Raw genomic sequence first — 12,104 nt, 5'->3', positions numbered from 1 at the left:
CAAAATCAACTGACAGACTCTTGAAATGCAGATTTTGAAGGGCTGATCACCCTGTCTTGACAGAACTTATCAGTCAACTATTCTGCATAATTTGCCCTTTTCTAGACAGTATTAGTCTGCAGATGAAACAGGCAGTTTTGCCCAGTGGCTGCCTAGCCACAAAATATTGCCTCACCTGGAGGTAGTGATGTTCAAATTCTTCATTAAATCTGCCAAAGGGGAACTATTAGGAGCAGATATGTCTCAACAAGAGGTAAATAACTTTAAATCTCAAATTTTGTGGATTTCTGACGTTTTTGAAAACCATCTATATAAGACAATCTGGACTGTTGTCTTTATATCTTAAGAATATCTTGAAAGTATTCTCACAAAGTCAGAGCCATGAATTTGCTATTTGGCCCTTAACTCACATGTGTAATCAACTCAGAAGTTTGTAATGACATCAATAGAAGGACTGGCTCTACACTTTGTACTTTTTAACATTTTTTGTCAAATAAATTGTATACGACAGCAAAGGTATGATTTTATCTTTGTTACCAAATGAGATTGTGACTCTATAACTCAATCTATTAACTTCCTCCCTGTTAAATTCCACCCATTTCTGAATTCCTCGTAAAACAACTCTAGAATAACCACTTTCAGCCCCCCAAAATCCAGGGAATTGGGGCGACGACTCCTCCATAACTTCTTCAAGCTGTACATGGGCGTTGAGAAATCCTTAGGGATAGGGGGTAGGAAGAATGAAGCAAATGCTGTAGCCAGATGTGTCCTGACTGGACCCAGCTGAAAGTCCTTGAGACCAGGAATCCAAGTAGGCACACTCTGCAAAATATAACTCTCAAAACAAAAGTTTAGAATCAAGATATCTTTTTGTTTGATTCTTCTGAATCAATTTTTTCAGGCAGTCTACCTCCATCAAATCTGATCAGTATGACTCTGTGAGGTTTCCAGAACCTAATCACACTTTTTTAAAACACAAAGACAAAATCTTTCACCCAAAATACTGTGTTCCTTAGTCTATAACCAGAAAAGCTTGTATTTTGCACTCTGTCCCAGAGTAATAATATAACCATAAAACTCAAAGTCACACCCATTATGAAGATTAAACAATTTTTAAAAAAGGAAGTAAGCTAAACAATGAGCCTGATAGGCTTTTGTACTCTGTGATATCAGGAAATGAACCCAAAATTCCCATGGAGTCCACGTTAAGAGAATCTGAGCTTCCTGTTGTGATAAATATCAAAAATAACCACAAACCCTCGCTAGTCGGCATTAACAAGCCATATGGCCTTTAACGGGGTAATTCATAAAACAAACCAAATACCTTCTATCAATTCCAATATCAATAAGCAACACATCAAACCAGGACTTTAGCCCAAAATATATCAATCTGTTAAGCTCTCTACCCGGAGCCATAGATTTTTATTTAAGCTTAACAACTTTTATAATATATGTCTGCATTCACTCTCTCTGGTGTTACAGACATTCATCACAACTCTCTACTCGGAGTCAGTGACTAATTTTTCCGTATCTAAGTTTTGAACCGTGGATGAAAGGAGGGTGAGCATACTCATACATGTGCACAGGGAATATGCAAGAAAGCTCAGAAGGATACATTGTCTCAAAGACCCAAACTAGAAACAGTATCAGCAAAAACAGAACGGGTGTGAAAACTGAGGAATGGTCATAAAATGGATCCTTCTAAGGCTATAAGCGCAACATGGACAACTTTTAAAAATAGGTTTTTACAGACTTACTTACTTTCATTGTATGCATGTGAATGCACACCTGCTGTTTGTATCGTGCCAGATGCTTGCCTGGTGCCCATGAAGACCAGAGGGTGCCAGAATCCCTAGGATCAGAGGTAACAGTGAGCTGCCATGCTGGTTCCATGCTGGTGCCGGGGACCAAACCGGAGAGAAGCAGCAGCAGCAGCAAGTGTTCTTAACTAGAGAGACATCTTTCCAGACCCAACACGAATACCATTTTGTCTTCATTGGGATATTATTATTGTAAAGAGACACCATAACTGCAGCAACTCTTATAAAGGAAAAGGTTTCATTGGGGCTGGCTTACCGTTCAGAAGCTTAGTCCATTATCCTCGTGGTCGGGAGCATGGTGGAATTCAGGTAGACTTGGTGCTGGAGAAGAAGCTGATCGCCTCAAAGCCCACCTCCAATGACACCCTTCCTCCAATAAGGCCACACCCACTCCAACAAGGCCACGCCTCCCAATAGTACCACTCCCTATGGACCTATGGGGCCATTTTTATTCAAACCACCACACATTTGTAAGTGTAAAGTTAAGTGAAAGAAGCCAGAGGTAGAGAATCCACTGAATTATTCTAAGATGAGAATCGTTAACTGGGTATCTGGTGTGGAAACATTACTTGTCTTTGGAAACCCAGTTTGGCACCAATGATTTAAGGTAAAATTGCGTCTAACCTCATGGCCATAAAATGGGACCCTTAATTCTATAGAGGACGAACATACACATGCAAATACAAAGTGCACATGGAATATGCGAGAACGCTCAGAAGGATACAATGTCTCAAAGACCCAAACTAGAAACAGTATCAGCAAAAACAGAAGGGTTCCTTGGCCTTGCCTGGCGCTTACCAGCACACTCACTTTGTGAGGATTCGGAGAGCTAAGTCTACTTTGCTCATTTTTCTCTTTGTGTAATATGCTTCAAGTTACCAATCTCTTTCAGGGCTGGGAATGAGCACAAGGCCTTGTAAAAGCTAATCAAGTACTTGGCCTCTGAGCATTTCCAAGAATCATACTTTTTTTTTAAAAAAAAAAAAAAGCCTTGCCTATTTCCCAAAAGAAATGTGATGAAGTAAAATGGCTTTGTGGAAGAGTTGGAGGGACAGGATTTTATAGGATTTTAGATGGTAGATAATAAAGTTTGTAGGGGCTGGGGATTTAGCTCAGTGGTAGAGCGCCCCCTAGGAAGCTATTAAGGCCCTGGGTTCCGTCCCCCAGCTCAAAAAAAGAACCAAAAAAAAAAAAAAAAAATAAAGTTTGTATTTAAGCTGATGGTATAAGGCAAAAGCATTGTTAGGACTCTCTAAATTCCACACAGAATAAATGACAGGACATGGAAAAGACCTTGGGAACTACATATGGCCTGGATGCTTAGTGACCACTTCCCTGACTCTCCTTTCTGCATTTGTATGCCACTCCCAACCTGTTACAAATAAGTCTGTCTCACCAAGTTTCTCCTGTAACTGCTACCCACTCAGGCTGGGTCACATTCATACAGACCTGCCTCTGAGTATCCTTGATTTTCAGGAATGAGAATTTTTCTCCCATTTACTATGCAGTGTACAGTCTAGAACTGTAACTTAACAACTACGTGCATTTCGTTTGACTTGTTCATCTATAGAGTTCAAACTTCAAGGTTATTCGCTTCATTTTCTTAAATGTGAGAGGCACAGAAGAAAAATGATAAGGACACTGACTTGGAAATTAGAGTGAGCAGATCTCCAGTTCCACTCCTATTGGTCTTAAAGAAGAAACCGGTTCAAACCTGTCTGCTCTCTTCGAAACTTGCGTTTCAAAGGCTTTAGGATGCTTGGCTTTAAAGGTGTCAGCACATGTCAAATCCTTAGTGTAGTATCTGGCTCAAATGAAGCGATCACTAACTTCACAGTATCAACATTATATACCATACCTGGGACTCCAGTTTCACTTTGGTTGCTGTGACAAAACACCCCGGTAAAAAGCAGCTTCGGGGTGAGAATTATTTCAGCTTATAATTCAAAGATAAGGTCCATCACCATAGGAAAGTCAAGGTAGAAACATTTATTAGCAAGTTACACCACATCTACAATAGAAAGAGGACAGAAAAGAATGTGTATTTGTTCGCTTGCTTGCTTGTATCAGCTCAACTTCTCTACTCTTACACAGGGCTGAACCTCCTGCCTAGAGAATGGGGTTGCCCATAGTGGGTTAGGTCTTCTACATTGATTAACTTAAGACACATACAGATATGCCCACATGTAGACAATTCCCAATTGAGACTCTCTTCCCAATTTGTGTCAAGCCAACAAAGCTAAGCATAGCTAGACACTATTTAGGACTTAAAATGGAATAGGAAAATGTATATTTTGTGGGGTATCTGTATGTCTCTGTGTGTGTGTGTGTGTGTGTGTGTGTGTGTGTGTGTGTGTGTGTGTGTCAGTGCTTGGAACTAACTTGTGTGATGCTAACAAGTTCATGCAGGTCTTTCTATGTGTTTTGTTTTGTTTTGTTTTGTTTTGTTTTACAGAAAACAAAACAAAACTCTTAGACCATTAGTCTCATACACTAAGATTTCACTGTGATAAATGGCGACAAAGCTGTTGTAATGTGAACAAGTTGAAGAAAATACCTATTTGACTGTGTTAGGTCTCAGAACTTTGGAGGACACACTGGCGTTCAGTTAGCCTGGGAAGGATGACTTCCCAGGGATTAACAGACATGCTTGGAAGTTAGAATGTAAAGGTACAAAGGGCAAACACCACAAAAATACTAAGAGATGCTGAAGAAGCACTCTGAGGTGAGCTCTAACTGACAGGCGTAAAACAAGATATGAAACTCTCCTCTCCAATGCATGGGAAACTCACCGAGTTCAAACCTAGTAAGTCTGAGGGCTACACTCAGCCTTCCTGAGGACATAAGAAGTCTGTTGCTGTGGGGAGATCAGTCCTTTACAAGTGAACCTTGGATTGGCCACCCAGGAAGAACACCAGAGAATGCAGGGTCTGTCCGTCTCCCAATCTCTACCCTAAGAGAACAGGCTTCAGCCCAAGAAACATCAGTGTTTACCTTGAGAGGACAAGGTTTATGTCTGCCTGATCTAGCCCCTTTAAGGCTGTGGATGAGTCATATTTAAACAGAAATGCATATTTAAACAAGTCCTAACATTGATACAAAAAGGATATATTGTTAGCATACAGTCTTACAGTTTTCAGGAATTGCATATGAATCAGTATGAGGCCAGTTTGTGCAGGAAAGGCAAGAAACAAAAGTTATCTTAACAGGCAGATGTCAGAGAACTGACCGCTGAAAAAGAAGTCGAAGGTTGAAACTAGTAGCTACGGATTGCAATTTTCACTCTTAGGGCTGAAGAAACAAAGGAAGACATGGCTACATAGAAGGTAAAGGAATTTCACCAAATGGAGATTCCGACCCATGAGAATTGGGTCCGGCCAATGAAGCAAATCCTTCGAGTACACGAAGAATTTGGAAACTAGGACCAACGGCTGCTAGAACTAAGATGTGTCTGCCCAGGAAAAGACCTGAAGAGAATTACTAAGAGAACAGCAAGTAAGCTGCAAACGGGTCCTGTCCCTCCTCATCTAGTGCCTCCTTCCTGTGCAAACCAGAGGCGCAACTGACAATCAGTACCCACTTTAACTCTCCTGAGGCCTTCATACCCAACTCCTACGACTCTTCGAGACAAAAGAAAACAGGAATGTAAGACGGTCTGAAAATCGCTGCCTCTCTCGCTGCCTCCACCACAAAAGGGGTTTGCTTGTTTCTCTGTTTTGCTTTGTTTTAGTTATCGAGACTCCTTTCTTCCTAATGTCTGTTGATCCAATTTTATGGTCATTTCTCTTTGTGCATGTGCAACAGGAGTCTATGGAGGAAAGAGAGAACATGCCTGAAGTAAATGGTTAATGTGTTTATTTCCGCCTTGTGCTTAATATTTACAACTACCTAGAAAGGAGGAACTCTGAGATCGGCTTGCAGTATTCCCAAGCTTGTCCCTTCCTTTCTCTCTTAGTTGGGGGGCAGCCTGGGGAGACTTCGGGCCCTCTGTTGTGTTTTGAGGTTGTCTCTGCTCTTCCGGAGAACGCAGACACCTGGCATCGGGGTGTGGGGAGGAAATGCCGACCAAAGTAAGGCAGTATGCCCAACAGTACACTGAGAAATATGCACCTATTTCACCCTTCCAGCTTCTTCCGGGATGACATTTCAAGTGACTGATAAGACTTGGCTGTGCTGGGGTGAGCCCTTACCCGCGCTGACCTGCCTCACCCTTTGAAGGCTGTGGACTTGGAACTGAAACCCAGACAGCCGCCCTCCTGCGGACACCCTGCGGGGGAAACTGGGCGTGCGCAGCGGTCTCTGGGCTCCATTGCCCCGGGTACGGCGGTTGGAGAGGAGCCCTGGGGAGGCTACGGGGCGTTCCCCCGAGATGTGACCCAGCTGACAGCCCATGCACACTCCTGAGACCCCGGCGCCCGGCCGCCTGGCCCCGCGGCCGCCGCTGCTGCCCACGCTGCTTCTGCTGCTGGCGGCTTCGGGACGCGCAGGTAGGAGAGGACCCGCGCCGATCTCCAGCTTGCTGGATCTGAGCTGGGGTACAGGGTAGTAGCCCTCCTGAGTGGCTCAAAGCTTGTGCCTTGAAACCAATGATGTTGATGGTGAGGGGCGGCTCGCACTAAAAATATTGACAGGTGTAAGAATCCTACTAGCGTGTGGGAGCTTGGATCAAAGTTTGGAAAAGCCAAATCAGCCCCAAAGGGATAAGCAACATCTCGTTCTTCTGGTAATCCTGATATGTATGTGCTCTGATTTTCTGAGATGGTAACCGCTGGAATTCAGAAAGCCAAACTGATTCACACACACACACACACACACACACACACACACACACACAAAAAAAAAAGTTTTTTTCTTTCATATAAAACATACTCTTTTAAAAAAGCAAGGTATCTCAGCGAGGTATCTCAAGGTTTTAATTAAAGACAACAGCCACAAGGCTTCCCAAAATATCGATTGTGATTTTATAAAATTGATTCAGGCACCTGGAAAGCTCAGTGAGTGGGGAAGGAAAGTTGCCGTGAGACTGCAATCTGAGAAAACAAGACGCTCATTACGCTCTCAGAGGCGGGAAGCATGTATGCTGGTTTTGGAGTGGTTTCTGAGCAGTATAGCCTATACTAAAAGTGTATTTTCTAATTCTAATTTTCTCATTCTAATTCCAAATGTATGCAAATGTAGGGTTGTATTTTAATAATCTCAGATAAGCCAAAATGTAAAGAGAATTATTCAAATATCCGGATGTGAATTTGGGTTTTTGTTTGTTTATTTGTTTTTAAGACACAGTTAAGGTTTATTATAGAACTTGGACAGAAATTTAAGTGCAGGCATCAAGGGGCACGAGAGACATATATGTACACACACACACACACACACACACACACACACACACACACAACCCCACAGTGCTTTTGATCTATGAGAGCCAGCACTTAGCATGGGACTGACCTCCACAGATATTCTCATGAATATTAGGAAAATCAGCTAGAAGTTACATTAGGTGCCATTCCTACACTTGATCACTGAACCCAAGCGTAGATGATCTTCACGTCTGCACAAATGTGGACTTTCAAGAATTGTATGACATTGCCGCCCATGAGTAGATAATACTTTAACACAGAATCCAGAGTTATACAAGACAGTGTTGATAGGATCAGGCTGTATTAACCCAGCACACCCAAAGAGAAATAACATCACGTGAAGTGTCAGCATTTTACACACATTTTGATGTTTCCCTTAAGGTAAACCACTACAGGGATTTTGAATGTCCCTACTGTTCCCTAAGGTTAGTGTATCACCATTAAGGGCTCTCCTACCTCCCTGGGCAGAGGTTTTACCAGAGTCATCCTACAGCTCATTCCTGTTTCTCATGTCTGTGTGTCATTTCTGTATCTCCGTGAGGATGAGGAGCCAGGATCAACGGACGTTGTGTGAACAGACATTTAAGCCTGTGAGAGTGGGAAACCAGGAATTCCTCGGACAATATGCCCTCTTCAACCCCACAAAGGCTTCCATTGCTTTTGGAATTTTTTAAATCCTGCACTGTTCTATGTTTGCTCTCTCTCTCTCTCTCTCTCTCTCTCTCTCTCTCTCTCTCTCTCTCCTCCCTCCCTCCCTCCTCCTCCTCCTCCCCTCCCTCCCCTCCCTCCTCCTCCCCCTCCCTCCCCCTCCCTCCTCCTCCTCCCTCCCAGCTCTTCCCAGCCTTTTTTAATTACTCTCCTTCTGGCCATTTCCCTGTTCCCAGTGTAAGCCAAATGTCCAGGATCCACGTTTGCAGTTCCCTCTGATAGAATGGCTCTCCCTCATCTACCCTGCTTAACTCCTGCTGATTCAATGTTTCACCTCAACGTGTCTTCCTTAATCTCCAAAGCGGAAAGTCAGACTTCATAGGACCTAACTGGTCATCCTATCCAACTGCTTCTTCTGTGAGCTACCCCTGCAACATCAGGGTGTAACGAATTACCTGTCCCCTCTTAGAACAAGTCTCACTTACAAGAAACTCACTGCCCAGATAGGCAAGATGCCCTGCCCACTCCTAAAAATGTCCTTCCATAAACTAGCATGACACTTAGTCCTCGTCGCTTTCATCCGTTCTTTCTATTTATTTTGAGTGGAAAGGTTGGTCCCACAGGATGAGAAGCAAGTGTTCCGATCCAGGAAGCAGCTACCACACTTCAGCCCCTCGTTTACTCTCCGTGCACGGCGTTAGGCCACGCCCCCTTTCTCTGTGTTATTTTCACGGTGTCTCCCAATGCGTCTGTGGCTTCTTGGGCCGATTCCCTACACAGCTTGATGTTTTACTAAACATAAAACTTAGGCAGACTGTCCTTACCTCACCCATCATTTCTACAGCCTACAAGGACCTCTTCCCATCTCTTTTGTCTTCTCTGAGACAGACTCTGGCCAGATTCAGAATTTCATACTAGTACAATTTCGCCCGTCTAGTGCGGGTGGCTTCCTGCTTGCCTCTGAGCTACAGAGAAAGGCAAGTATGGCTTGCTGTTCTCTCTAGAATTCCTGATGTCTGTGATGGTGGCGTGTTAGTACAACCAAGGCGCTCTTCGAGAAGGAACAATTTGATTGATTTTAAATGTTATCTGTGCAGACTTCTTCCTGATTTTTGAGGGCGGTTATCACATTGCATCTTGAGCCACCAAGATGGTGGCTTTCACCACTGTACCCACTGCCTGATCAGATGCCAGTTCGCTTGTAGCACAGAGGATGGGAATAAATACTTCCCAGACTTGCCCCAGTCACGCCCTGTTTCCCCCGGGTATGTCCTCCAGCTTCCTCTGTAGATGGAGAGTCCGTCTCCGTCCATACAATTAAAGAATGAAAATGTTTCGTCGGCAATGGGTATTTTCCCCACCTTTGTTCACGTTTCCTCCAGTTAAATTTCCCCCTTCCCTACTTGGCAACCGCTCTCCCTCCACATCCCTCCTCCCTCCAGCTTCCGATTAACCTGGCAGTTCTTACAGAATTCTCATAAATAAATAAACAAGGGATTCTTTCTGAGAAAATAGATAACCACATTAATTTTTTTTAAAGCTGTCAGAACCAAGTCCCACAAGCTATGTGGTTTAAAAACGCATAGCTTCATTGCTCACGGTTGTGGACACTGAAAGGCCAGGCGCTAGGTGCTGGCAGGCTCACGCTTCCCAAGTACTGGGGGAAGGGGTTCTATTACACGGTCACCTTCTTGCTTCCAATTGATGACAGTGTCAAGAGTCCCTAGACTTGTAAGCACACTGCCCCAATCACTGCCTTGTCTCATCTCCTCTGCAAATTGCCACCTCTCTGTGTCCCTTCACGTGGTCTTCTTGAACATTCTGTGTGTCCGACTGCCTTTGTGTTCAAGTTTTTCCTTTTTGTAAGAATTTCAACCCAGTCTATTGACTGGAAAGGTCCTGTCTCCAATTAAGGTCAGGTTGTGAGGCACTGGCTAGGGATCAGGGGTGTCAGAATTTCAGTTATTTCTCTTGGCAAGTACAACTCAACTCTCAACATCTACCATGCACCCCGAGATCTACCATGCACAGAAGGCAAGATGGCTTCCAGAGTGAGAAAAGGGGGATAGCTTCCCAGCTGCCTACATAGACGCTTTTCCTCTTTAACATCTTCAGTGGTCTATACACACTACTGAAAGAAAGGCCTGCAGGAGCGTCAGGCTGGGAACAATGTGGCACTGAGAAGGTTGAGAGCAGATATGAGGGCTTCTGTTTTACTCTCCACAGCAAAAAGGCACAGGAGAGCCACAGTGCGCTCTCAGCTCAGATGACGGTGTACAGTGCATCTGAGATGCTCGACCCTAAGATTACTGCACTCACTGACAGGAGCCTGGTAGAGCTGTCCCCGGAGAGGCTCTGCCAGTGTCTGACCAATACAGATGCAGATGCTCTCAGCCAACCCTCTGACTGAGCATGGGGTCCCCAAGGGAAGATTTAGGGGAAGGACTGAAGGAGCTGAAGGGGTTTGCAACCCCATAGGAAGAACAACATTATCAACCAACCAGACCTCAGAAGAGCTCCCAGGGACTAAACCACCAACCAAAGAGTACACATGGAGGGACCCCATGGCTCCAGCCACAGATGTAGCAGAGGATGGCCTTATCTGGCATCAGTGGGAGGGGAGGCCATTGGTCCTGTGAAGGCTCACTGTCCCAGCATAGAGAGATGCCAGAGTGCGGAGGTGGATATGGGGGGTTTAGAGTTAGGGAGAGAGGGAAGGGATAGGGGACTTGCAGAGGGGAAACCAGGAAGGGGGACATTTGAAACGTAAATAAATAAAATATCCAATAGTGTGTGTGTGTGTGTGTGTAACAAAAAAAATTGCTGCCTCTCTGCACCTAATAGTTCATAGACTTTAAGTGCAAAATAGAATCCCACATACAGAGGAATGAGGAATTTGAAATGAACTCAGTGTTCTATACATCCACTTTGTGTTCTCAAAAAATTTAAATATACACTCATTCAGTGTGAGTTTTAAATAATTTTTCTTTGGTGCCTTTTCATTCATTCATTCATTCATTCATTCATTCATTCTTCAGTGTCATTCAGTCACACACACAGGAACTATCCTAGGCTCCTAACTGATAAGCACGTGGTCTCCAGAGAAAGACAGAAATGTTAGGGTGCAAACACCGAGGGGAAAGACCTATAGAAATGTAGAACAGAACGTCTGATCTAGTCAGAGTGCAAGGGTGGGCCTTCTCCTGTGGGGAAGGTCTGGATCTAATGTATGTGTGTGGCAGTTTGAATCTGAAATGTCCCACAGAGGCTCACGTCTTGAATGTTCCTCCCCAGTCCGTAGGCCTGTTCTAAAGGCTGTACTCTCAGGGAGGGGGCTTGGCTAGCAGAAGTAGATCGCTGGGGTGGCCTTTACTGTCCCTGCTACTCTTTCTGCTTCCTGCCCTATGCCAGGTGCACTGTTGCTACCTTGTGCTTCTGCCTCTCCAGGCAGAGCTGCTCCCACCTCCAACCTCCCTTGTTACCATCAACAGAAACCCCTTCGTAATCTTGATCCAAAATAACACCTTCCTGTCCTAAACTCCTCCACTAGGTTCCATGTCACCTTGGGACAAAGGTGACAATGCGTGTATCACATTCTCCCTATGTTAGAAGGAAAGACACGACAGAAGACAAACACCTCTTAATAGAAAAAAGAAACATTAGATGCCTTTAGGAAAATGCATATAGATTCAGCAAATAAAAGTATCCTATCTTATTTGTATGTATTACACCAAATATTTGTATTTATAATATTATCAATATATTATATAATATAGATTTATATACATGCAAATATATAAATAATATATTTGTATACAATAAATAGGAGTTCTGTGCGGTACAGACCTTCCTCCAGGACATTGGCAGAGCTGTGGTCTGCAGCCAGAGGGCTGGACACATTGAATGAAACCACAAACAGTTAGGAAAAACCACGTGTGTTAAGCGCTGGTTCTTAATAAAGATGCCGTTTCCCACTCCCTGAGTCAACAGAGTTCTTAAAAGGCCCTGCTGATTTTAAGGAATAAGTGCGAAGCGGGTGACTCATTGATTCTACCCTATTTCTGGAAAAGTTCCAACTCTGCCAGTGTAGCAGTCGGTTGGTTGGTTGATGATAAGGTCTCCAAAAACCTAGGTCACCCACGACCCCAGAATATAATATTTGGAAACGGGATCTTTGTGGATATAACTGAAAGGCCTCATTACCCAGTCATTTGTATTTAGGCCAGACTGGTATACTTACAGGAAGACAAGAGAACTCTGAAAGGCCTCACGGAAGCAG

General features: G+C 44.0%; 1 protein-coding gene across 1 annotated transcript in view; it reads left to right on the top strand.

Moving 5' to 3' along the window:
- Nucleotides 1-6,062: 6,062 nt before the first annotated feature.
- Nucleotides 6,063-12,104, top strand: part of Il20ra (interleukin 20 receptor subunit alpha) — a 43,079-nt gene continuing 37,037 nt past the window's right edge. Inside the window, exon 1 of the mRNA XM_032894938.1 lies at nucleotides 6,063-6,307. Coding sequence (XP_032750829.1) covers nucleotides 6,211-6,307 — 97 coding nt within the window. The 5' untranslated portion in view covers nucleotides 6,063-6,210. The remainder of the gene's footprint in view (nucleotides 6,308-12,104) is intronic.

This window comes from Rattus rattus, chromosome 2 (assembly GCF_011064425.1).
Source record: "Rattus rattus isolate New Zealand chromosome 2, Rrattus_CSIRO_v1, whole genome shotgun sequence".
Taxonomy (NCBI): Eukaryota; Metazoa; Chordata; class Mammalia; order Rodentia; family Muridae; genus Rattus; species Rattus rattus.
The sequence above is the reverse complement of the archived record's forward strand: the minus strand, read 5'-3'. Positions and strand labels throughout refer to the sequence as shown.